This window comes from Danio aesculapii, chromosome 19, assembly GCF_903798145.1.
Source record: "Danio aesculapii chromosome 19, fDanAes4.1, whole genome shotgun sequence".
In the NCBI taxonomy this organism is placed as follows: domain Eukaryota; kingdom Metazoa; phylum Chordata; class Actinopteri; order Cypriniformes; family Danionidae; genus Danio; species Danio aesculapii.
Window position 1 is genome coordinate 13,112,339 of NC_079453.1, and position 27,769 is coordinate 13,140,107.

The following is a 27,769-nucleotide window of genomic DNA, read 5'->3' on the forward strand; positions in this document are numbered from 1 at the left end:
TAAATCAGAGTTCCTTGGAGGGTTAAAAAATAAACTCAAACACTGCAACCAGTCATAGATCGTGCAGAATGAAATGCGCACACACACACACTTCCCTACCTTCTCAGCCTGGGCCTCCAAACTCTTAAGATTGTTGGTGACATTTTTCAGCTCCTCCTCCAGCTCAGCGCATTTGCTATATACAGAGCAGCCGGTTTGAATTTGAAGGAAGCAGAAAAGAAAGGGGCACAGGGCAAAGGGAAGACATGAAGACAAGCCAGCAGTGGCAGAGTAATAGAGGTGATGTTAAACATGTGCACAGTACATAAGAGGCCTTAAATGATCGTAGTGTGTGAGATAATGGACTCAAAGTGTAGTTTATGAAGTCACATGTCATTTCAAACATATAAATGAGGAGATGAAGATAATTAGAAGTCTAAAAATTAAGAAATCTAAATAAATAAATAAAAACTATTAGTTAAAATAAATTTGTAGATGCCAACGATGATTCACAATTAGGGATACAACGATTATAGATTGTGATTGTGCGATTATAGTCTGAAAAGTAATCATGGTTTCACAGTCATCACGTTTATTATGCATTTATTCATTTCAAAACACTACTAGTTTAGAAAAATTTTATATTTAAAATTTTATATTATATTTTAAAGTGCAAAGTGTCTAATATAAATCTAAGCTACATATTTGCTAAGTATTTCTGTTTTGAAGAGAATAAATGCAGTCAAAGGCTGCTGAACCTCTGTCTGAAGCGCACTTTTGATCAACTATAATACAAAATTGTTTGGTATTTATCATATACCCTTTTCCATGTTTCTCAGTAGCAGAAGTCGTCATATTTGGGAAAACTTAAAGCACAGTAAATTAGAGAGTACAACAAATAATTTTTTTTTTACAATCTTATTTGCTTAAATAAAAAAGAAAAACTCCACGATAATGTTATAAAGATTTTCCGAAAAAGGAAAAAAAAAAAATTGTGTGAGACTGATGACGGCAGCCAGAGGAGATAATAACCTCATATTTACCGTCCTGTCCCATACACACTGCATTGGAAACACCGCTCACAAGGGAGTAATCTTTTTTTTTTTTTTTTGAAGCAATGATGATATACTACATACATAAATGCATATAAATGTTCAAATGTTTTTTTTTTTTTTTTTTTTAAATCTAAATATTAAAAACGGTCAAGGATTTAAGCATCTGAAGACCGTTAAACACTTCATAACAGGCTAGCGACAAAGAGTCCATTTTCCATTTTTTTTCTCTTTGGAGAAGAAATGTGTATATTCCATAAATTATGAATATAGTTCTTGTCACATGACTCGCGATGCGCTCGTGGCGTTCTTTCAACAAGGTGCGCCTGGAAAGCATGCGCAAGCCTCCATTGGAAATAACAAACTTGCGCGCATAAAAGACGCAATATGTGAACTGCCTTTAGTTAATAGCCTCAGCCATAGTTAATCCACTGTGCATGGGTATTCGCCTCGGCGTACAAGCTCAGAACATCAAACTAGCGGTGTTGAGAAGCCTTTACGATTAATTAACCATGACGAATTAAAAGCACGGTTAATTTTGAAATCAGTTAATCGTTGCATCCCTTTATCCCTATTAGATTAACGAAAGATTTTATTTTAAACAGAACAGTATATAACATAAGTGCATTATAGGCCCTTTTCACAAAACTGTTATGACATGTTTAACAGTCATCCTAATCTTAAATCATTGAAAGTATAAAATATTTTGAACTAAAAACCATGTCAATTTATAGTTATTCATACATGTATTATTACATTGCATTAAACTACAAAAAAAGTTTTACGAGGCATTTGTAATACAGCGTCTACAGTGTCATTGTTGTCTCTTCTGTCTGCCGTTATCAGTCCCACACGATTTTTTTTCCTTTTTTTGAAAGTCTTGATAACACTATCATGGAGTTTTCCTTTTATTATTTCAGCAAATAGGATTGTAAAAAAAAAAAAAGATAAATAAAAATTGTTGTACTCTACCATTTACTGCACTTTACATTTACCTAATTCATTTACTTTAATTTCACTATGACGACTTCCGCTACTGAGAAACCCGGAAATGTGAAAAGGCTCCATTGTAGGGAACCAGTGATAGTGTTTTCATTTTAACTATAAACTTTTTTATTGGAATAAAGACAAAATAGGCTTTTAAATGATGCGTTTCAAACCTTTGAACACAAGTATATGTTATTATGACTATTTGTGTGCATAGTATTTATTGTAATGCTTATTTATAACAAAAAACATTTAAAGGGGTAGTTCACCTAAAAAAATTAATTACAGTACGTCACATTCATGTGTCAAACCTCTGGCAAATTACTTTGGATGCGCCTGTGCTTAGTTTCAAACAGAGGGAGTTGAGCGCAAGCATCCAGAAGTTATACATCACTGCTCATTGCTCAAATGTTTTGAGCACCCTATACTGACACGGGGGCAAAGAAAATGTTGAATTAAGTGGATGATTTTGTTTTGTGTGCACAAATCGTTTCTTGTACCTTGATATAATAAACCAATTAAAACATTGAAGGCATGTCTGTGTTTTTACATATATTTTGTTGGTATTTTTCAGGATGAGTCAGGTGGTTGGAGCTAAACTATGCAGAGCTGTGGTCCTCCAGGAATTGAGTTTGGGACCATTGCTTAAAATGCTGTTCCTCACAAAGTATATAGTGTACACATACAGTTGAAGTCAGAATTATTAGCCCCCTTTTGAATTTTTTTTTCTTTTTCAGCTACAATAAAAGCAGTTTTTAATTTTTATGAACCATTTTAAGGTCAAAATTATTAGCCCCTTTAAGCTAGTCTACAGAACAAACCATCATTATACAATAACTTGCCTAGTTAACCTAATTAACCTAGTTAAGCCTTTAAATGTCACTTTAAGCTGTATAGATGTGTCTTGAAAAATATCTAGTCAAATATAATTTACTGTCATCTTGGCAAAGATAAAATAAATCAGTTATTAGAAATGAGTTATTAAAACTATTATGTTTAGAAATATGCTAAAAAAAAATCTGTTAAACAGAAATTGGGGAAAAAAACTAAGGGGCTAATAATTCTGACTTCAACTGTATATAGTATGACAAACTGGAAAGTCTGCTTTAGAAGTTACGAGTTTAACAGGAAATAAAGAAAAACCTAAGAGTTTGAAATGACATTTTCATTTTTGGATAGACAATCCCTTTAAAATGTACTGTTGTGTGTGTTATTGTGTCATTGCAAAGAGATTGGTAGCTTACTGGCTTTCACAAATGGGGAATATCTAAGAGCTGTACTCTGTGAAATGTGTGTCAAGAAAGCCAAACTAATGTGACTCTAAAAGTGAAAGCAGTTTGTTGTGGAAAGATGAACACATACGCTTCGGCTTTGGGTAGATGAGACACAAAAAAATGCACAGCGACCAAAGCTTGTTATGAACATGCACATCATGCCACTTAAGTAAATGCTACTCATGCGGTTTACCGACACCTGCAAGTGGATGATTAGAGGAGTGGAAGGAATGCGGAAAGATGAAAGGATTGGGTGAAAAGGAGATGAACCAGGTAAAAAAGTAGAAGCACAGATTAAATATGACCAGTGCCGGAGGGGAGGAGTCCTGTTTTTCTGCTCTTTTCTTTCAGTATTCTGTGACTATCTTCACTTGCACACTTCCATTCAAGTACACAAGCTAGCTAGAAAGCAACATTCTCCCAGATGTCTCCAACAAACATACAAGCGGCCACATATAAAACATCCCACATATAAACATGGAATTTTGCAACTAGCAAGTATACCTTCTCCTCTGAGGCCTGGAGAGTCTTCAGTGTCTGGTCAAGAGCTCTCAGCTCCTCTTCCATCTGCTTGACATGGCTGTTAGTTTGAGTGGGGAGGGGAAGGTATGTCAGGTCAAAGGTCAAACATGCCCAAACACAAATGAGAAGGGAGGGGACATATGAATTTAAGATGGATTCAAGCCAATGAACCACTCACTCACACATTTACACAAACATACACTCTCTCACACACACACAAAGAGGGATTATGGTTATGATAGAGCATTCCTATTGTCATGCAAAATGGGGCATTTTTCTCACGCAGGGAGAACAATGAATTTGAGCTTTAAATGGACACGCTAAGAACAAATATGAGCTAAAGGACAGTATGTGTGGTCTGTACTAGTGTTTGAGGATTATGTGCATGTATATTTTGATAGTGAATCTGGGATTAACCTCTCTGCAAGCTCTGCTCTCTCCTCTGTACGCTCCAACTCTCCCTCAACGATCACCAGCTTACGCGCCACCTGTAACACACATCAATATTGACTACTTATGGGATTGTCTTTTCAGGGTTTTAGTTAAACTGAATGCTCATTATAACAAACAATATAACAAACTAATAATTTAATAGTTAACTAGCTATAATGCAAACTTTTTGACTGTATAATACAACATACGTGGTGAAAAAGCATACAAGAAATTTATTTTATTTCGCGATATACGTTGCAATATGTTTATTTTGCGATTTTTTTTCTTCATTTGCGATGTCAAGATATTTTTTATTTTTAAATATTTTTAATTTGCGATATATGTTGCAATATTTTTTTTTTTTTAAATATATGTTGCAATATTTTTTTATTTTGCAATATACATTGCGATATTTTTTTTATTTTGCGATATGTTGCAACTTTTTTTTATTTTGCGATATGTTTGCAATATTTTTTTATTTTGCGCTAAGAATACAATTCCACCAGAGGACTTAATATCTCTATTTGGAAAGAATTTATAATGTTAGATTGATTGGGATGATTCTGCAGTGGGAGTGCTTCTTCAAAAATCTAATAAACAACCTATAAAATTTCTGGGGTCCCCCAACACATTTTCATTGTTGTCTGTGCAATTTGTAGTGCATTTCTGTATTTCCATGCATTGTTTAGTCAGAGATTGATGAATTAATGTTAACTATTTGCATCTTCATAAAATCTAATAAACAATCTATAAACATTTTGGGGTCCCGCGACACATTTTATACAATAGTCTGTGCTATTTGCAGTACATTTCTGTATGTGCGTGTGTTGTGAATATTTCCATGCATTTTATCGTTTCCTGAGTTTAACAGTATTTAAGTACAGTAACTGAATGATAAAAATAATTCAATAAAATAAGTCTTAGTTAAGAAAAATTGTAAAAATTCGTATTCCCGAATGTTTTTAAAATCATTATACTATCACAGGCATCAAAAACACATGCAAATTATAAATAAAAACTCAACATTGCATATATGCTGCAATGTGACTACTGCATATCGATGCTGAAACTATATATTGTGAAGCCCTAATTTAAAGCATCGATAAATTAGCTAGTACCATACTGCACTCATTTTTAACATTCATTTAAAACATGTAATGGAAGATATAATCCCAAATAAACGAACAAGTGATAAATATCAGCATTAAAATCAGTTAATAATTTATCCATATAATTAAAATAACTCATTTAAATAAATAAATAAATTATATATATATATATATATATATATATATATATATATATATATATATATATATATATATATATATATATATATATATATATATATATATATATATATATATATATATATATATATATATGCTTACATATGAAAAAAGCTAATTCGCTGCTTGTATTCCATTATTTAGTTTTGAAATGCCACTGGATAACTTACCTCCTCATATTTGCGGTCAGCTTCCTCAGCAATGTGCTTGGCCTCCTTAAGCTGGATCTCCTGCAGCTCCATCTTCTCCTCATCCTTCAGAGCCCTGTTCTCAATCACCTTCATCCCTCTATTCCACAGAGAGCGCAAATTAAAAGGAAGTAGGGCAAGTTAGGCTGGGGGTGAATGTAGAAATAACATCACTCTGAATGCGGAGTCGCATACCTCTCACTCTCATCTGCGGCCTTCTCAGCTTCCTCCAGCTTTTGCAGGGCTGTGGCCAGTCTCTCCTGAGCACGATCCAACTCTTCCTCAACCAGCTGGATACGCCTGTTCAGAGAAGCCACCTCAGCCTCAGCCTACAAGACAAACATGACAAAAACAACATGAGATCAGAACAGATAGACCTTTCCAATGAACTTCAAGAGCCACTCAGGCAGCGTGAAGTGATTTTAGATAAGAAACAGGCGAATGAGAAAAAAAAAAAGAATGGGATCATCTGGAACTAAGATGGCTTGGTGTTGAAACTGGAACCAATGAGAGAATGGAAAACCCTCATGTGGAGGAATCATTTGAGAGCTTCTGCTCAAAGTGGCACCACCATGTTTGCAAAAGATAATTATGTGATGAGTAAGTGTACACAATGACTAAAACCGTTTTGGCAAGGCAGCACTATTAAAATTGCTCTGACTAAGGGTAATGATTTCTCAAATCCTTCTTTCAGACTACATTACTGGATAAACTGTCACACCTTTTTAAGCTACAGACATGAATTATAACTTAATATGGCATAAAAATGGTATGCCATGACTTCAGCTTGGAAACACAGAGATAAAGGGAACTGAAATCTCTGGATCTAAATATTATCTGTTTTAGGTGTACATTTACACTACTAGGCATGGGCTGATTTAAGAATATGATGGTATGATAACCTTGGATAAAAATATCATGGTTTCACTGTATCATGGTATTGTGATTACTGCTCTACATTTAGTTGTTTTTAATTGTCGGTCAAAAACAAAAAAAAATTTCCTCCATTGAACACACTATATTTTATTTTTATAAAACATGTATAATATTTTGGAACAGTAAACATCTCAGGATAAATAGTTCAAATAAATCATTGACTTCTGCTGTCTTCATGCGTTTCAGAGACACAGATTTCTTTAAAAGACATTTAAAAAAAAACAAAAAAAAAAAAAAACTTACCTTTACAGTGCTCAGCATATATAAAGTACACCCCTCACAAATCTATCTTTTTAAAATCATATTTTTCATAAGATGCTATACAATATTATTTGTGCATATACATTTGATTAGTCAGTACTGAAGCCAAATCTGGAGCTTATCTAACAAAATAACTCAGGATAACGGTCCAAAAACTAGTACACCCAAATGTATGTTATAGAAAAATTTTAAACACAAATTTAAAAAAAATTTAATAAAAAAAAAATAAAAAAAATCAAGCAGCAAAAAAAATTTACAAATTTTGTTGAAATTTAGCTTGAATGTAATTGTTTTCTTTGAATTTCTACATATGTTTACTGACTAAAATAATATTTTAATAAATGAGTCTATTTAATAAATCTGTTTCGTTTAAATGCACCAAAATACATTGCCCACTAAGAAATGGCTAAAAATATTAATTTTCAAAATGGGGTGTACTTAATTATGCTGAGCACTGTATCTTAGGAACAGTATAACAGAAAATGTAAGCGGTTTTAAAACCTTGACTTTTTTTAGAAACTAAAATGTTCTTTCACGTTTCTGAGGTTTTGTATAGAAACAATTTTTCCAATTCATTTTGTTTTAAAAATATAAATAAAAACAGTTTTTTGCTTAATATTAAGGCTGTATGATATTGGAAAAAGATTGCGATATGTTTTTCTGCAATATTTATTTGAATGTGAATATAATTTCACCAGATTAATTGAATAGCTCTATTTGGAAAGATTTTATTAATGTAGATAAATCTGAATAATCAAGTCTTTTTTTATGCACCGTGTTTGCATAAATAATAAACAATTACAAGCATATATAAACAACACAGCAAAGTTAAATAAACAGTGCTTTATGGTTTTCTAGAGACAGTAAAGGTAAAGTTGGTTTTATATTCGCACATTCGTTCAGGGACAACTTATGACACGCTTCTTATATCGTTTACCATGGTTCTTTGAATATTAAGCCTGAAATCTCATGCAAGTATGACTTCAAAACAACTTTAGCACAATTTATTGACTGTAAACAATGCTGTACTTTGATAGTCATTGGCTGCTAATATGATTTCACTGTTTAGAATTTGCAAATAATATATTTCTGAAGTGATATTAAGGAAAAAGCCAGAATGTGCGAATATAAAACCAACTTTACCTCAATGTATTAAAGTACAAAAATTTAACAATCAAACATAAAATAACATGGTCATCAATGTATATATTATTTTAAAATAATATTAATAATAAAAATAATATGTTTTTCTATAGTCTATAATAAATAAAATAATCCTGCAATGTGACTATTGCGGATACATATATTGTGATATCGATGCTCAAAAAATATAAATTGCAGCCCTACTTCATATATCAGTAGTTTATGGTGTAATTTAAAAAAATGAGAACCACTACACACCTGCACTCATAAACATTCTACTCTGCAGTCCTGTAGTAGCCAGTGATTTGAGTTTTGGTTGTAATTTGCATTTTTACATGTACACAAAGATAACGGTAATGGTTTAAAAAAAAAAAAAAGTACTATGAAATCAGTTTAAAAGTTAGTTTTCACCCCCCACTCACCCAAATGCCACTGTTGTGCAAATGACTACTCAAAACACACAAAGAGCTCTCAATCTCTAGCTAAAAATGGTGTTGTGTAAACATGCCCTCGGTTGTAGACTATTTTGTTTCAGATAAGCAGTTTTCGCAACACCCTAGCAACAAAGCAACAATCATAAATATCATGGGAACAGGCTCTTCAATTCCAGTGTACTCAGGCCCTTTGGGTCTCTGAGCCAGATCTAGTTAATAAGTAGCCAAGTTTCTTCAAACAGTTCAGTTTTAGAATGTTTCACAATTTGTAAAAAAGATAAGAGCAATCACAATTTGATCAGTTTCATTCATTTGATAAGGTGCAATATCTGAAATAACTAGGCTACTATAACTTTCCTGAGGTAGGCTACTTGGAGATCCTGTCTTTCATTCATTACATTGCTGAATAAGGAGGGGCATTTTAGTCAGATGGAAAGTCATAGCCTATTATTAATATTTTACAAATGTAAAGATTTTTTGGTAATGTACATTGTTTAAAGAGTAACATCATCTGTCGGAGACCTGAACATTTTTTTCAAAGTGTTCCCGAAGTGAAACAGCAAGTTAACTGCGGTGCGTCCCTCGCCTCGTCAGCTCAGCTGAGAAACAGCGCTCATGCACGGCTTCCGGATATGACGACACCGCTAACAAACACTGGAGTTTCACTCCTAATAAGGACTGAGGAATCTAAAGTCTGCGGGGTGAGTTCATCTCACGTAATACCAAAGAGATGGAGGGCATGGTTAAGTGATAAGAGACCTAAAGAAAAGAATATCATACCAAGACTTGTGTCTAATTCAATTAAAACTCACAAAAGTTGCCAAAGGCTAAAATAGGCTGCTAAAAGCCCAAGTGGCATTCGCGAACAACTCAAAGTGCCGAGACGAACACCTGATGACCCAGATGTTAATGTGCGCGAATGAGAAGGCACAAATGACGCGAAAAGCACCATTTAAACGTAGATGTACACAAATTAACGATACTTGTATGAAATAACAAAATATGAGTGATTCAGCGGAAACTATTTAGCTACTTCCTTTAGGCCTCACCCGCAAAAATCCAGCAAACAATGTGAGACTAAGAGGATGAGCTAAAACCCATCTGAGGTTAGCACATCTAAGCGCTCAAAGTGTCATGTCATCGCGTGTCTTTTGTATGTATATCCGCCAACACATCTCGTTTGAGGTTCTGCATTCGCCTTATGGACTATAAACGCGAGTACAGCTGAAAATCTTCAGTGAAGATGAGCCAATGTGCGCGTTAGCTTGTAGGTTTTGCAATAACCACCTATCCGGCCCATCTTCGCGGTTAAAACGAGAATATCCTTTTCACACATACAGTTAATTGCATACTCGGTGTTATTTTAGGTATTGAAAGAAGCTTTACAGACAGACACACAATTCATCCTATAGGGCGTTGAGTTTGGGTGTGAATGTAAAAGCGCACGACCTCCGCACAAACGCATATGCGATACAAAGTAGCGATTCGACTGAGAAACGAGACAATTTAACATATCGTAAAAGCTATCGCTACAATAATACACTTACCTGCTCCCTGGCACGCTTCTCCTCCTCGACCTGTCTCTGCAAAATCTCGGCTCTTTCTTCTGCCTCATCTGCTTGCTGTTGTAAAACTTTGATTTTTCTCTTAACGGCATCGATGCTGTTTGATCCGGCCATTTTAATGTGTTACTTTAGGGGTAGTGTGGTCGAATAAAGCAGATTCCGCTCGAGCAGCGTAGTGGACCGAGCCGCGAAGAAGAGAAGAGAAGGAGGAAAAAAAAGTCCAAGGCACCAACGCCCCGCCAACAAGTCAAACGCAGAGCGAGTGGAAGTAACGTGAGGATCAGATGTTTCACGCGCACGGCTTTTTCACCACTACTGCGATGCGTTTTGCAGTTTTCTTTAGAGTACAAATAATAGTGTTTTCTAAATAAAAATAACACAAAATAAACGTATTATCTCCAGCTGTATATATATTTTAAAGTTGAATTCTGCTCGAGTTAATACGCGGCGAGGGTTTTGATGTTGTAGCCGTCGTTCGGTTTCTCGTTTGAATTAATGAATGAGTTTTAATGTCATGAAGTCTTTCTTTCTTCCCCTCCCCTTGCTTTCTCTTCACCCAATTTGTTCAGTTGCCTAAACTCTTTTTTTTTTCGCCCCACTTCCGGATTACCCCACCCTGTCCCCAACGGTTTAAAGGCTGACAATGAGGCGTAACTGATCCCGGATCAGCGGCGGCGCGCAGTCAAGTCCCAGCTGTGCGGGTTCACGGATGATCTCCGGTCAGCAGTTTTTGCACCTGTATAGCCACCCCTTGTTTTACACGTGTCCTGGGCCAGGTAGATGACGTCACTGAGCAAATAAATCATTGGCATTCCAGGCCACTCCCTGATCCAGGAATGTGCTTGTAGATCAATGGGAACGGTTCAGGCTATTGTGATTATTAGGATGTGAGGAATTTTGAAAGATGTTGAGGCTTTTGAGCCAATGGGGGAATTGAGTTTGAGCTTTCTGGGGCTTCCAAGAGTCAAGACAAAAATGCGTTTGGTAGATTATGCTTTTTATAGGGCCCTTTGTCATTCAGTTTACTTTCTACTCTGGCTGATTCTAACTGTAATGCTGTCTACAGGGGAGAGCGGGGCATAAAGTAACATGTTTTGGTTTTGGCCAAATAATGAACAAAGTAATGGGGTTAGACAAACCAATATTTTTACCAACAACACACAAGCCTCTCCTACAAATGAGCACTGGTTGTATGATTGCCGGACCTATGGTTTCTGTGCAGTATTGCTAAAAGTGCCAGGAGTAAAAATGTTACTATTTACCCCACCTGCAGGGCCAGTTGTAACAGACAGAGGGTTAGTTGTAACGTGCTTAAACAGTCAGATTTCACAAATTTAATTTAAATCCAGTTTACTTTAAATAGTATATTTCCTCAGTACTTAACTAAATAATTTTTATTCTACATAGTGCATCCATTCATTTTCTTTCAGCTTAGTCCCTTTATTAATCTGGGGTCGACACAGCGGAATGAACCGCCAATTTTTCCAGCATATGTTTTACGCAGCGGATGCCCTTCCAGCTGCAACCTTCACTAGAAAACATCCATACACACTCATTTACACACATACACTACTGACAATTTAGCTTACCCAATTCACTTATACCGCATGTTTTTGGATTGTGAGGGAAACCGGAGCACCTGGAGGAAACACAGGGAGTACATGCGAACGCCACACAGAAATGCCAAAGCACCCAGTCGAGGCTCAAACCAGGGACCTTCTTGCTGTGAGGTGATCATGCTACCCACTTACCCACCATCACTACCCACCGTGATGCCCTACAGCATCATGTTTATTTATTAATCTATTGGATAAACACATTTGGATTTGTTTGCATTATTAGCAATAAAATATATTTTTTTCTATTAAAATATAATATATATTATAAATATATTATAAAATAAACTCTATTCTCAACGATATACTTAAAATAAAAAAATATATATTGTGTTACTTTAATTGGTGTCCAACAGTTTGTGGCTTATTTGTAACACCCTGTTACAACTAACCCCGCTGTGCGGTGTTTTCCTCAAAACTGGCTAGTCAATGTGTGTTTTTTACATCTTTCAAAATGGTTCCATCTTTTAGCCTAAAAGACGGTAATCACGGCAATATAAGATTTTACTTGCGTACTTTCCCAAAAAAATAAAATAAAATAGAGTATAATAAAAATGCTTTATGCTGCAAAAATGGTTTCTCCAGTTTCTCATCCAATTTTTTCAATAATTGGCAGGAAGACGTCTGCCAACACTATGTTGAAAACCTTGGAAGCATGCCATGGTTAACCCTGAGTAAATACCTTAAAACTCTGTGTTACATTTGCACATTTAAAGTTTGCACATATTCATTGCACTGATTCATTTATTTGAACTGTACATACCCACTGCACATGGACATTTGTAATTATGTACACACCCACTGTACATAAACATTTGTAATTATGTTTATCTATCTGCACACTTCTGATTATTAACAGCATCCTGTACATATATTCATTTATTGTTAATCTCTGTTCATAGCTAATACAACCTGTATATAATGTTCATAGTACATCCATCTGTAAATATTACCATAGTTTTTCTATAACTGCACTTTATAACTTATACCTATATCCTGCACTTGCTGCTATTGCACTGCTGGTTAGACCGAAACTGCATTTCGTTGCCTTGTACTTGTACATGTGTAATGACAATAAAGTTGAATCTAATCTAATCTAATCTAATCTAATCTAATCTAATCTAATCTACATTTTACCCCGCGTTACTTTGTGCCCCGCTCCCCTATTTGGAAGATACAAAATGAATACTGATAAATTTAACAAATGCTTTTATCTTCTGTTTATTTTTTATTTGAACCTGGACCACAAAGCCAGTGATCAATACAACTAATAATAATAAAAAAAACATTAGATTGATGCATGGGACAGCACGGTGGTGCAGTCGGTAGCACAATCGCAACACAACAAGAGGTCACTGGTTCGAGCCCCGGCTGGGTCAGTTAGCGTTTTGTGTGAAGTTTGCATGTTCTCCCCATCTTCATGTGGGTTTCCTCCGGGTGCTCCGGTTTTTCCCACAAGTTCAAAGACATGCGCTATAGGTGATTTGGGTAAGCTAAAATTGCCAGTAGTGAATGAGTGTGTATGGATGTTTCCTAGTGTTGGGTTCCAGCTGGAAGTGCATCCGCTGCGTAAAAACATATGCTGGATAAGTTGGCGGTTCATTCCGCTGTGGCGACCCTAGATTAATAAAGGGACTAAGCTGAAAATGAATGAATAAATGAATGAGATGCAGGTGATGCACCACCTGAAAGCTTAATAAAAAAAGCTTTCCATTGATGTATTGTTTGTTAGCATATGACAATACTGAAAATGTAAAAACTGAGGGTTAAAAAAATCAGGTTAAAAAGTTTAAAACCTTTAAAGTTGTCCAAATTAAGTAATTAGTAATTTATTTTACTAAACAAAAATTAAGCTTTAATTTACTTACAGTAGGAAATTTACAAAATGTTACTACATCACTTAATATTCGGATGATTGTTTGTCATAAAAGAAAAAATCTTTACAATATACAATCATTTTAATATACAATGTATTTTGGCTACTGTCAAAAATATACCCAAAATAACACTGTTTTTTTGGTCCCACATATCACATAGATCTCGAAATAACTTAATTTGACAGATTTGAACATTTGTCATGACTGTTTTGTTCTTATTAAATTAAAATGAAATAAAAAGAATACGTTCAAATGATACTGTTTCCAACTAAAAATGACAAAACTCAAGCATTTTGGCCATTACAAAACATTTTGGTGATCTGCAAAGAAGAAAACCTTTGAAAATGGGGTTCAAAGTGCGTGTTTGTGTTTTTATCTTTGTGTACAGTGCAACATCAATGTGAATTTGTGATAATGCTGATGTCATCTGTCTTGTCAGATGGGACCGGGCCCTTTAGGGTGCAACTTAAATAATTTTTTAAACAATTATTATATTCAGGTTTTAATTCAACTCAGATACTAAAAGTGTTTTATCACTTTAAATGAATAAAAAGCAAACTGCTTTATCAATGAAAGTTAACTCAGTAAGATGATTCATTGTTACCAAATTCATTATTACATTTTGTCGAAACGAGTCATTTGCAATTGTTCAGAACTGCTGAGAATCTCTGAATAAAATCCTGACTGGCTGTAATTGAGAATAAGGAGTGTTGGAAATCCTTTACTTGTCATTACATGTAATTCCATTGAAAGACATCACAGTGTTGGTGCTCTTGTGTAAACAAATGCTGATTCTTGTTATTGTGCAGTCTGATTAATGGCAAAACCACAGTCTATGTATGTTCACTTGTCAGTGTGTCTGACAGAAGCACTGAGGTGACTACATGAGTGATTGACATTGATTCATAAATTGTTAGCTTGCACATTCGTATTTAGGATTCTAATATAGTATTAATAACTTACTATTAGGGCGTCGCGGTGGCGAAATAGGTCGCACAATTGCCTCACAGCAAGAAGGTCGCTAGTTTGAGCCTCGGCTGGGTCAGTTGGCATTTCTGTATGGAGTTTGCATGTTCTCTCCGTGTTTGCGTGGATTTCCTCTGAGTGCTCTGGTTTCCCCCACAATTCCAAAGACATGTGCTATAGGTGAACTGGGTAAGCTAAATTGTCCGTAGTGTATGTGTGTGAACAAGAGTGTATGGTTGTATCCCAGTGATGGGTTGCAGCTGGAAGGGCATGCGCTGTGTAAAACATATGCTGGATAAATTTGTGGTTTATTCCGCTGAGGCGACCCCAGATTATTAAAGGGACTAAGCCGAAAATGAATGAACTTACTATTAGTAATACTCGCCACAGCAGAATGAACCGTCAATTTCTATTATTTAATACTATTATTTATTTATTTTTTTTATACAAAACATTTTTAAAAGCTATATAGGTGGTTTTAAGCATCCAAACAAAGTGTAATATATAGAAAAATCAGTCCAAGGTACTCGAAAAATGTGGAAAAAATATTAAAAAGCCTTTATTTACATGCTAATACTTTAAAACCTACACATTTAGGCAAACATGTAGGTTTTTAAGGATTAGCCATGCGAATAAAGGCTTTTTAATTTTTCAAGTGCCTTGGACTGATTTTTGCTGTTTATTCTGATGAATCCCTTACCCAAAGAGCAGCGACACATTATTTAAGCTACCCCTGAGCACTTTTTGTTTTATTTTGAATGTGTAATATATATTTTAAACTTTCTACAAATATATTTAGACCTGTTTAATTTCATATTTCTGAGCAAAAAAATATGACAAACATTTCAAATCATGATTTATGGAAGACAATATCTAAATTGTCATTTAGTAACAATAGCTTATATATTAAAACTTTATACTATATAAATTAAATCTCGTCAGGCATTCTTAGATATTTAAAAAAAACTCCAAAGATTGCCCCAAAATGCTACTAAGCTGTCAATTTAAATCTTTGAACTTTGCCATAAATCTTAAAAGCACTTGATTTTATCTGTTTGTTAGCAATACATTTTTACTCATTTAAAATATTACATTTAGTATTAATATTCATTCATTCATTTTCTTTTCAGTTAGTCCCTTTATTAATCTGCGGTCGCCACAGCGGAATGAATCACCAATTTATCCAGCATATGTTTTACGCAGCGGTTGCCCTTCCAGCTGCAACCCATCACTGGGAAACACCCATACACATTCATTCACACACATACACTACAGACAATTTAGCTCACCCAATTCACTTATAGCGCTTATCTTTGGACTGTGGGGGAAACTGGAGCATCCGGAGAAAACCCACGCAAACATGGGGAGAACATGCAAACTCCACACAGAAATGATAACTGACCCAGCCGAGGCTCGAACCAGTGACCTTCTTGCTGTGAGGCGATTGTGCTACCCACTGCGCCACCGTGACACTAGTATTAGTATTTAGTGTCAATATAATATTTAGTAGGTAAGAATAAGCACGCTGTTTTCAGTAGTAGACACTTTAGCTTTATTTAAAACAAATAATTAACATTTCTATGTACTGCATATAAAATAATTAAATGTAACTTTATTTTGAGGTGGACTCCAAAATTAGAGGTAATCGATACTTTGATTAAACAATGTATTATTATTGCACCTAAATGTTTACAGTTTACACATCACAAAATGTTATGAATGCAATTATGATCTAATGATTTTTCTTTACTTAAAGGGATAGTTCACTCAAAACTGAAAATTCTGTCATGATTACTCACACCTCACTTGTCACAAACCTGTTTCTTTTTTCTGTTGAACTCAAGAAAACTCAAGAAGGAGAGTATTTTATAAAAATGCTGGTACACTGTAAAAAAATTCTATGATCATTTAGTTCTGACAGCGTATATGTTTTTAGGTCATTGTAACTTACTAAACAAGGTTAATCATGTTCTGACTTAATTTTATAAGCTACGCTAGCTGTTTCAAGTCAGTTTAACATAATATAAGTTCAGTGGACTCTTAAAAAATTTAAGGCAACCAGGATTTTTTTTTTACAGTGTAGACATTCTATTACAAAGTGGTTTTTCTTTCTATGGTTGTCAATGGGTAGCAGTCTTTAACATTCTTTAAAATATCTTCTTTTGTGTTCAACATGAATAGGAAATTCAGTAAGGTTTGGAAAGACTGGAGGATGAGTAAACAGTGAGTAAGTTTATAGTTTTGGGGTGAACAATCCTTTTATATGTAAAAAATAAAATTTAAAATTCTCCATATATTTTACTGGACACATACAGTTGATGTCAAAATAATTTGCCCTCCTGTGAATGATTTTTTTCAAAAAGTTTCCAGAGCAAGCTTTTAAAAAAAATTTTTTTTACAGTATTTCCTATAATTTTTTTTTCTTTTGAAGAAAGTCTTTTTTAATTTTTAACTTTTTAAAAAACGGTTTTTACATTTTTGGTAATTTAAAATATAACATTTAATATTAATATTTAGTATCAATATAAAATTTAGTATCATTATACGTAAGAATAAGCACACTGTTTTCAGTAGTAGACACTTTGGCTTTATTTAAATAAAATCTATGCATATAAAATAATTGAATGTAATGTTAAATTTATATTTACATGAATAAGAAACTCAGAAAGGTTTGGAAAGACATGAGGATTACATGTTGATTAAGTTTATAGTTTTGGGGCGAACTATCCCTTATATATGTAAAAAATAAAGTTTGAAATTCTCTTTTTTTTTTGGACACATACATTTGATGTCAAAATTATTTGCCCTCCTGTGAATTATTTCTTTTCAAATATATAGGCTTTTCTTCTTTCTTTTTTTTTTTTTTTTACAGTATTTCCTATACTAGATTTTTCTTTTGGAGAAAGTCTTATTTGTTTTATTTTGGCTAGAATACATGCAGTTTAAATTTTTTAGATCAATATTATTAGCTCCTTTAAGCAATATTTTGTTTCCGATTGTCCATCCGATTCTGATTGTGTTATATTAGGCACTGACTTGCCTAATTACCCTAACTTACCTTATTAACCTAGTTAAGCCTTTAAATGTCACTTTAATCTAATAACTGAAAATATCTAGTAAAATATTATGTACTGTCAACAAAGCAAAAATGAAAGAAATCAGTTATTAGAAATTAGTTATTAAAAACATTATGCTTAGAAATGTGTTGAAAAAAATCTTCTCCCTGTTAAACAAAAATTGGGGAAAATATTCAGGGGGGCTAATAATTCTGACTTCAACTGTACATATATAATAAAAATGTTATCCTGAGGTAATAACTAATAGAATTATTTTTAGTTTCAAGTTAATTTTATTTTAAACGATAATTCTAACATTGTGACTGAAGACTTTTGAGAAACTTCATTATAGATTTTACATCGACGTCATAAAAAAAGAATCCAGAGCACAAGCTGAACTCACAGGCCCGAACAAGACTTCTGTTACGCTATCTGTGCTGTAGAATGTGCCGTCTTCATGGTATCTGTACACAGTTGGCCTAAGGGTATGCTTTTCACATGCTGATTTTGTAAGGTTTTTACTATTGACAGAGCTCAGTGGTTTAGCATTAAAATCAATGTTAAAGGTAAAGGAATGCTGACTGATCCTGAATCATCTGGCTACAGTCGAGCACTGTGAAAATCATGTTGCATCATCATTTCCTGTCTCACCCTTCCTGCCTCCCTTCACTGGTCTGGAACATGTTGCAAACTTCATAGATAACTTTGGCGAGGCCCGTTATCACCTACTGTCACCATCTCACCAGACGAGGGCGCCAGAAGATCTAGAGAAACTTTACTGTCATGACTGTAGTTGTGGTGAAGCCCTTCTCATATATACCCTTTCAGGAGATTTCACCTTTTAAAATAAGTCTCTTTTTTACGCTTTTTCTTTTTTGTTTTTAGCACATCTCTTATGTTTGATATTTAACAGTACAGTATTAGAGAACAGTAATGTTGTGATATTTACAATAACTCAATAACAAAAAACCTGTTCTTGTGAGGGTAAAGATGAATTTTCAAGTGTCTTCAGTGTCACAAGATCTTTTTAAAGGCATTCTAATATGCCACTTATTATATCCCCCTTTTCTGCTTAATATTTTGAGGAAAATATTTCTAAATGTTTGTATTTATCATTTTTGTTACAAATGTAAAATAATGTTAATAAAAATAACAAAAGTACAAAGCCACATTTTGCCAAATCTGCTGGTGACGATGTGCCAGCCATAATTAATTTTTAATATATTTATTTTTACCTGACATTAAACTTTGTTATTATTATTTAAATTGCAATAAATATACACATATATAGACAAATTATGAAACTTGAAAATTCTCAGTTAGGCAAAGTTAATGTTAATATGTTAATATTTGTCTAATATATATATATATATATATATATATATATATATATATATATATATATATATATATATATATATATATACAGCTGAAGGCAGAATTATTAGCCCCCCTGAATTATTAGCCCCCCTGTTTATTTTTTCCCCCCAATTTCTGTTTAAGGGAGAGAAGATTTGTTTCAACACATTTTTAAACATAATAGTCTTAATAACTCATTTCTAATAACTGATCTATTTTCTATTAATTAGGCAGGTTAGGGTAATTGAACATGGACATGAAAATAAATGAATAAATAAAAAAATAAAAATAAATAAATAAAATGACATGTTAAAAACAAGTGTAGTTTCATTTACTTATTAATTTGAATTTGGTGCATTTAACGAGTTACATGTGACAGCGAGTGCAGAGATGTCCATAAGCATCTGTTCATATTGGCTGTTCGGAAACTGCAGGTTATATCTTGAGTGATCCGTTGACATTACAGGCTATAGGTGACAAGACGCATGGTTTTACACTCTGACCTCCAAGACACACTCACATAAACACTTGCTGACTTAAACCAACATGATAAGACCCTCTGACCCTCCCACAGCAGCTGAAGAAGGACTTAATTAAGTTTTAAAAGACCCCAAGAACTATGACAGCATTCTTCCTTTTTCAGTTATATTTTTCACAGAAAGCTTTTCACTGACCTTTCACGTTTTCACCATTACTGTTCTCAACACTGTCAGTCTGCTCTGCTCAGAGCTCTATTTAAAGGATCCACCCTCAGATTTAAACCGGATCACTGTGTCTGGTCGGCCTGTCTGTCAAGCTCACACTGCATGACGATGAATGACTAATTGGAGCCCAAATTAGCACTAAATCCAGTTGGGTTTACTGCTTTTTTGTTACTGTTATGAGTATTATGTTACTGGTGAAGTTTTGACTCAAGGTTGGGGTGAAAATAGATTACGAAGCGACAGCTGTGATGAAGGCAACCCACACTCACCCTCTGTTTAGAGCTACTGTTCTCATGTTGCTTGTTTGAATAGGGGTTGCCAGATTCAAAACAATAAATCCTGCTCACATTACAACTTTATAGAGTGTCTCAAAAGGTACTAACATAAAAAAAACCTTTTAATAGGATTAGTTCACCAAAAAATAATTTAAATTCTGCTATAATTTACTCTTATATTTGAGTTTCTTTCTTCTGTTGAACATGATAGAAGATTTTTTTGAAGAATGCCAGGTGCCATTGACTTCCATAGCAATTTTATCTATGGAAGTTTATGTGTGCCAGTTTTTTTAATATATCTTTATTTGTGATCAACAGAAGAAATAAACTTATAACTCATGTAAAACAGTATAAAGGAGAATAAACGATGAGGTAATTTTCAGTTTTATGTGAACTATCCTTTTAAGGCCAAGCAGATGGTTTCATGGTCTACCAAATCAACTGATTTACAGTTGAAGTCAGAATTATTAAACCCCCTTTGAATTTTTTTTCTTTTTAAAATATTTCCCAAATGACGTTAACAGAACAAGGAAATTTTCACAGTAAGTCTGATAACATTATTTCTTCTGGAGAAAGTCTTATTTATTTTATTTCAGCTAGAATAAAAGCAGTTTTAAATTTTTTTTAATGAATTTTAAGGTCAAAATTATTAGGCCTTTTAAGCAATTTTTTTTCGATAGTCTACAGAACAAACCATTAATACACAATAACTTGCCTAATTACCCTAACCTGCCTAGTAAACCTAATTAACCTAGTTAAGCCTTTAAGTGTCTCCTTAAGCTGTATAGAAGTGTCTTTAAAAATATCATCATGGCAAAGATAAAATAAATCAGTTGTTAGAAATGAGTTATTAAAACTATTATTTTTAGAAATGTGTTGAAGAAATCTCCTCTCCGTTAAACAGAAATTGGTAAAAAAATAAACAGGGGGGCTAATAATTCAGGGGGGCTAATAATTCTGACTTCAACTGTAGATGGTCAGCAAATTGGGTTTTCTATCTGAAAGCTGTCTAGAACCTCTCTAAACCCAGCCTGGCCAGTTTAAGTCATTTATGTTTTATGTACTATGTTCTAATTTCGTTCTAGACAATGTAGAACACACACACACCCTTTAAAGCCTGTGGTATTCACTCCATGAACGACACGAAGGACGAACTTTATGACAACAGGTGTGCCTACTATATCCAGACCCAGAACAAAAGGACAATGACATGCAATGGATAGAAATACTTTTTGTAACGGGGTGACTGTGATGCACAGTCTTAATTTAGCATGTCAAAGAGAGAGTCCAGTTACACAATGGCATTTAACAATGAAGTGATTTGAAATGAATCCATGAGGAAAAAACGGAAAAAGTTAAAGGCTATTGTTTTTTTTAAAACACCCCAAACGTGACTATCTAAGAAATTCAAGACTCATGTAAAGGTTTAAACTTCAAGCAAGTGTCTGTTCATGTCTGGAATGTTCTTTTCTTGCGACCGCTGCGTTCCTCTCACAAATACTGATTTACAGCCCTGCTTCTACATCAGCAGTCTCAAGGTAGCAATTTTCTCACAGAGTCCTGCAAGCATGTGCACGCGCACAAAATCGCCCACGCTTTTTGCAACCTCTTGTGAGTTACAGCCTTTCAAACTATATTTAATCAATACGCATTAATGTACAGCGCAATCCAAAAATGTTTGAGTGGTGAAATTGAATTCTCACTGTAAATTACTCACAAGGATTTTTTTTTTGTTGTTGAATTTTTTGGGTAAATCAACAAAATGCAGTAAGTGTATAGTCCAAGTCATATGTATAAGTCGCATATTTTTTGGGCAAATCAACAACACGCAGCACTTTCAGGGTAGTCTGTTTGTGAAAGAATTACTCTGACAATCAATTGAGCACTTGTCTTGAAAAGTGAGGCCAGATAACATAAATTCAATAAAAATTTAAATAACAATTTAAATTGGGTGCGACATGGTGACCTCACAGCAAGAAGATCTCTGGTTCGAGCCTATATGGTATGGTAAAACAGAATGCGAGCCGAATAGTATGTCCGAAGTCATAGTATTCGAAAAACAGTATATGAAAAGTACCTGGATGACCTACTACTTTCGGCGAGATTCTGAAGTCCGCATCTGATGGACGCTACGCTATCCCATAATGAAGTGACGCAACTGATGTGGGTAGGTTATGTGATGATGACTAATGGTGAGTTCCAGTCCTACTATATAGAACGTACTTTTCTAACAGTCATGCAGTAAATTCAAATGTAGTTCCTACTCGAGTAGTAGGCAATTTCAGATGCAGCCTCAGATTTCAGTGTTTGCATTCAAAATATTTAAATTAAAAATTATAATTTAGTAGTGCTAAAACATTGTGACTGAATCTACTGTACAAAGCAAAAACATACAACAAGTATATTTCAATTCCTGAAATAATAGTTATTTTTATTCGGCACATTTTATGCAACTGATAACATGCAGTGTAGTAGGATTCTGAATGAACGACTCCATTTTAGTGAATCAAACATACACAACTAAACTTACACTGACTTAAATTGTTACTGACTGGCTGATTGCTTAACATATTGTACAACCAGTGTAGCATATAGTTATGGTTCCAGAACGAATTATTGTAATGTGTTGATTCTTGAATTGTCAAACACAAACCACTGTGATCATTCCCACATAGCAAAATATCTCTGGCCCAGCTATGGCCCACACAATCAGCTTTTGCTTGGCCCCTACTTTGCAGTAAAATATGGTACATGACTGGACCAAGTCTGGCTTCCAGACAAGGGCCAAACATAGACAATTACTGGGCCAGGTCTCAGCCAAGTTAATAACCCATAAATGAGCCTGAACTGGGCCAGATATGTTGGTGTGTCACGACTGCAATGAAATTGATAAACCCATGAATCATTGCGCTTTAGGCATGCTATGGGCGTGATTTTTCTCGAAGTGACCTGATTGGTTGAATTATTATTATTTTTTAATTAATAAAAATGTATTTTAAATGTGGGTCAAGATAAGCCAAACTTACATGGCCCACATATTAATAATTAACCTCTGGGCCAAATGCTACAATTTACATCTGGCCTTAAAGACTTTGCCACCTCTGCCAAACCAGGGCCATGTTTGGCTCACATGCTGTATGCCAGTGCAGGATGAATACCTGCTATGCCAGATTTATGCCAAATCTGGGCCAGAATTCTTTGCTACCTGGGTTGAATTGCTAGTGACTGGTTGTTCGTATGACATTGTGTAATTAAAGACACATATTATGTGTTTGGTCAGTAGTATTCTAAAAAAATGTATTTATAAAATATATATGATTGAAAATATATGCTTATATGTGCAATAACATATGTTTGTTACACTCAAGAAAACAATTTTTGCTGCTTGTTCAAACTACTTATTTAAAGAGCTGAATCAACACAATCCTTCAGTTTTTGGGGAACAACTTAATTGTTTTATGTTCAGTCTACTTAAATTTGAAATCAATTTGTGTTTGAATTGTGTGGAAGAGCATTTTTTACATAGTAGTTATATATAGGCATCTATTTATGCTAATAATTGGACTACACTTATGCTGCTAAAGATTGAAATGCATTGAGGCCTTTTAGACGACAACATGAGCATATTTAAAGGTTAGTTAGTTTGGCTTGCTGTCATCGCAGTCAAAAGTGGGGGGGTATAACGGCAGTGTCAGCTGTGAAGGAGTGAATGGAGAGAATGAGAGGAATGAAGGGGCGGAGCCAACAAGAATCCTGGGATAAAGTTTAAAGAGTTGTATTTGTGTGTGTGTGATTTGTGCTTTGAGATCGTCAATCACTCACATCCGCAGCCTTCTTCTCAGATATCTCCAGTTTCTCCTGGGCGTCCTTCAGGGCCTCTGAGTATTTATCCAACTCATCTTCAGTTCCCTTTAGCTTCTTCTGCATCTGAATCAGCTCGTCCTCATGCTGGGAGAGGAAAGAGAGGATATATGACAGTGGTTGTGATTGAAAGAGAGGGGGAGTGAAGTATTATGGGTATAAAATCACCCACTACAATACATTTTCACAAATGCACACACACCCATCACCTCTAGCTCAAATTGACACAAAGAGACACTTTCCAGTGTATTTCTGCCCACCTTTTTTCCTTGTGATGAATTGAGATGAGAAATGTCCAAATGTGAAAACCTTCAGAGGCACCTCAAACCTTTCACACATCCTCAGAATTACCCACAAGCCCCTTCTCCATCTCTTGCTAAGACTCTGTTTATCTGCCCTGCATTCTTCAAGTGGCAGATCACAGCCTTGCAACTGCTACTTAATGTTTGGATAAGTATCTAAGATTTCACACCGCTTGGCAGTTGGTGTTGTTTTTCCAGTAGGGGTCTTTAGGCAGTTGTTGCTATTAGTTAGGTGCATTATTTTCTGAATTGATTTATATAATGTATACAGTATATAAATGTATAGATTATATAATGTAGATTATATTAAATATATAGATTTATAATGTCTCAGTTTGTGGATTTTGCTCAACTTTACCTTATATTAAGATCTATTTCGGTCCAGAATTAAACTTTGTTGGCTTATGATGCTTAAAGTGACTGTCTGTTTGTTTCAATGGGCATATCCACCCCAGAAAATGTATATTATAGATTAAACAATATGGGTTTTTAGTAAAATAATCTCAAATAATTAAAGGGTAAGTTGACCTAAAAAATTTACATTTGCTCACTATTTACTCTCCCTCAAGTGGTTTCAAATCTTTATAAGGTTTTTTTTTCTTCTGTTGAACACAAAAGAAGATATTTTGAAGAATGTTAGCAACCAATTAGCATCAGGGTTCATACACATTTTTACTACAAAAACTTTCAAGTCAATTTTCATGACCAAATGTTTCATGAAATGTCTACATATGTGTTGTAAATCATAAGAAACGTTTGAATTTATTACAGCATATCATAAAACTTGCAAAAGTTTCAATTTATTTTTATATCTATGTAAAATAAATGATGCTTATACAGCACTAATGTGAGAGCATGTTTTTGGCCAAGGAAAGAAAAGAAGTAAAAACAACGAACCTCCATTAAAATATACATATATTTGCCAGACTAATTTAGATAATCTTAATAGTTTGTTAAACTAGTAATAGTAGATAAAACTACTTCTATTATAAAGACGCGATCACACTGCACTTTTCACTCCATAGACTTCCATTCATAGGCATGCGAATGCGGCAGACCAGAAACGCAAGCACGTGTTTTGCATTACACTGCATTCGAAGGTTCCAGTTTGATATTCATCTGCGAAATCACATCAGGTGATTGTGTGAGACCAATAGAAGATAATTTAAAATGAGAAATTTAAAATATGGAGCAATCGCTCACTTTTATTAATGTCTAATCATATTTTTTAACCCCTCCGCTTTTCGCTGCGCTGTATGACAGAACTTTGTAAGCACAAGCTCTAGTGTGATCGCAGCTTAAGCTAACAAAAATGTCAGCTAAATGTAAATGTAATATCTCTGACTTCTCCAAAACATTGTGGGTTTTTCAGTTTTTTTTTTACTTTTCCAGGCCTGGAAAATGCCATGTCAAAATTCCATGACTTTTCCAGGTTTTCCATGACCGTATGAACCCTGAAGCATTTACGAAAATACTACGGAAGTCAGTAGTTACTGGTTTCCAACATTTTTCAAAATATGTTTTTTTTATCAACGGAAAGAAGAAACTTGTTTTGTGATAAGTGAAAGGTGAGTAAATTATGCCAAAGTTTTGGTTCTGGGTGAACTATACCTTTAAATATTTGCCCCAATCAAAAAACATTCTTTAGACCTTTGCATTGCAATAAAAAATACTCAATTTACATCAGTTTGACTACTGACCTTTCTATCTTCACTTCACAAACTTGAGTTTGTTAATTTTATTGATTTATTATCAATTGTTAACTTTATTAATATTGATGTAATGAATTCATCCATTAAAAAATAATTTTGTCATTTCTTTCTTGCTTATTTTTTACTTTTCCATTTTCACATTTTCTCCATTTTAAGACAATTACATTTTGTACAAAAGAAATAATGCGACAAAAAGTCAGAAGAACACACTTAATAATTACAAATTTGCATATTTTGAAGTGGAAATAAAAGGACAGTTCAACCCCAAATGAAAATCCGGTCATCATTTACTTTTATTGTTTCATACTTTTACGAGTTTCTTTCTTTTCGTGAACACAAAAGAAGATATTTTGAAAAATGTTGGAATTGGAATCCTGTAACCATTGACTTCCATAATATCTGTTGTTCATATGGAAGCTGATCTTTACAGGTTTTCAACTTTCTTCAAAATATCTTCTTTTGCGTTAACCTCATAAAGGTTTAGAACCCCTTGAGGTTGAGTACATTTTCATTTTTGAGTGAACTGTGAACTATCCCTTTATTATAGGAATTACTAATATTATAATTAATTTTACACACACACACAAAAAGCTAAACACACTAAATTATATGTCATGAGTTATATATAACCAAATCGCATAACAATATATTCAAGAGTTTTAATTTTTGTTATAACAACCATTGACCTTCCCACCTCGCCCTCACCTGTTTGCTTCTCTCCTCTGCTGCTTTTCTGTCAGTCTCTGCCTGCTCAGCCTGGTCCAGAGCATTCTCCTTATCCAGCTTCAGCATCATCATCTTCTTCTTGACGGCCTCCATCTTGGCGTTGGTGAGTAGGGCTCACGGTCCGAGAAGCAGAAAGTGTCAGTGCAGTAGGTGAGGACTCGTGGTCTAGGAACAGGAGCTGGTCAAGAGGGGAATGTGCAGGGAGAGGGAGTAAAGTGAAGAGAGACCAGACCCAGTAAGGGATAGTGAGAGGTCATTTATATCTGGGGGCATCACGCCCTGCCCATTATCGAATAAGCCACACCCACTTTCCCATTATAACTCACCTAATACAGTCACAAGTCCTGTTTGGTTTGGTGACGTTGTGGCAAAGCTGTAATCATGCAGCCTACTGAAATTTGGGAGAACCTATTTTTGGAAGGTGAATTTTTAATGTTTTTGTAGTAAAATCAAGAATGTAACAGTTGTATACTCATAAAAGTCAAATACGCATTATGTGTTTATTGCATTGAGATATGGATTACCTAAAGCACGTACGTAAATGATTCAATTTTCAGCTCAAAGGGTGAAATATGACAAAAAAGTACATCATCATATTAGTACATGAGTTTTACATTTATATCGTTAAAAAGGTGTCAGTTTTTAAAATAGTTAGTTATTTACTTCTTACCTCACACTCTTTGACCGTCGAAAGAAAGCATCGTGCTGGAATTCAGTTTGGTATCTGTGAACAGTGTAGCTCCGCCCAGTTTGAATTGATTGACATCTCAATTACTTTTATATTTGATGACCGCTAATAACAGCGTAATTGTAAATCTTTGTCATCACTTTTTTATCTCGTGATAATAATACATGACTTTTAAAGTCAATTTTAATTTCCTTTTAATTTTGTCTTTTGTGTCATGATTTAACTTTAAAGTTAAGACTAGTAAGTCGTAATTTATTAGAAATTTTAAGTCTTAGGTTACAATTTCGACTGTTTTGTGCTAATGTTTTGCTCGTATAAGGCAGAAATGGCTTCCACAAACTACAAACACAACTGCATCAATATTTTTGAGGTATGACGGATTCAGTGTTTAGCTTTAGGACTTTCAATTTAACTGTAGCAACAGCATTTAATATGCTTAAAAGTTCACTCCAAACTGCTCTAAAGTTTATATTCATTCACATGTCTTGATTTTTTTGCTTCTTTTCTATTACTAGACCATGACATAACAAAGGCTGAAAGAATGGACACCAATGGACATAGCGGA

The 27,769-nt window shown here is 34.3% G+C and overlaps 1 protein-coding gene across 8 annotated transcripts in view; it reads right to left on the minus strand.

Moving 5' to 3' along the window:
* tpm3 (tropomyosin 3) overlaps positions 1 to 26,756 on the minus strand; it is a 41,836-nt gene extending 15,080 nt beyond the window's left edge. For 2 of the 8 annotated variants that reach the window (XM_056479525.1, XM_056479524.1), the window contains exons 1-6: positions 26,496 to 26,756; positions 23,738 to 23,863; positions 5,919 to 6,052; positions 5,706 to 5,823; positions 4,232 to 4,302; positions 3,797 to 3,872 (exon numbers count right to left, since the gene is read on the minus strand). In XM_056479525.1, the coding sequence (XP_056335500.1) occupies positions 3,797 to 3,872; positions 4,232 to 4,302; positions 5,706 to 5,823; positions 5,919 to 6,052; positions 23,738 to 23,863; positions 26,496 to 26,609 (639 nt within the window). In that variant the 5' untranslated portion in view covers positions 26,610 to 26,756. Of the gene's footprint in view, positions 1 to 99; positions 176 to 3,796; positions 3,873 to 4,231; positions 4,303 to 5,705; positions 5,824 to 5,918; positions 6,053 to 10,044; positions 10,610 to 23,737; positions 23,864 to 26,495 lie in introns of those variants that run through there. The other 6 variants (XM_056479523.1, XM_056479522.1, XM_056479530.1 and 3 more) reach the window with 6 other exon arrangements.
* Between the last annotated feature and the right edge of the window lie 1,013 nt (positions 26,757 to 27,769).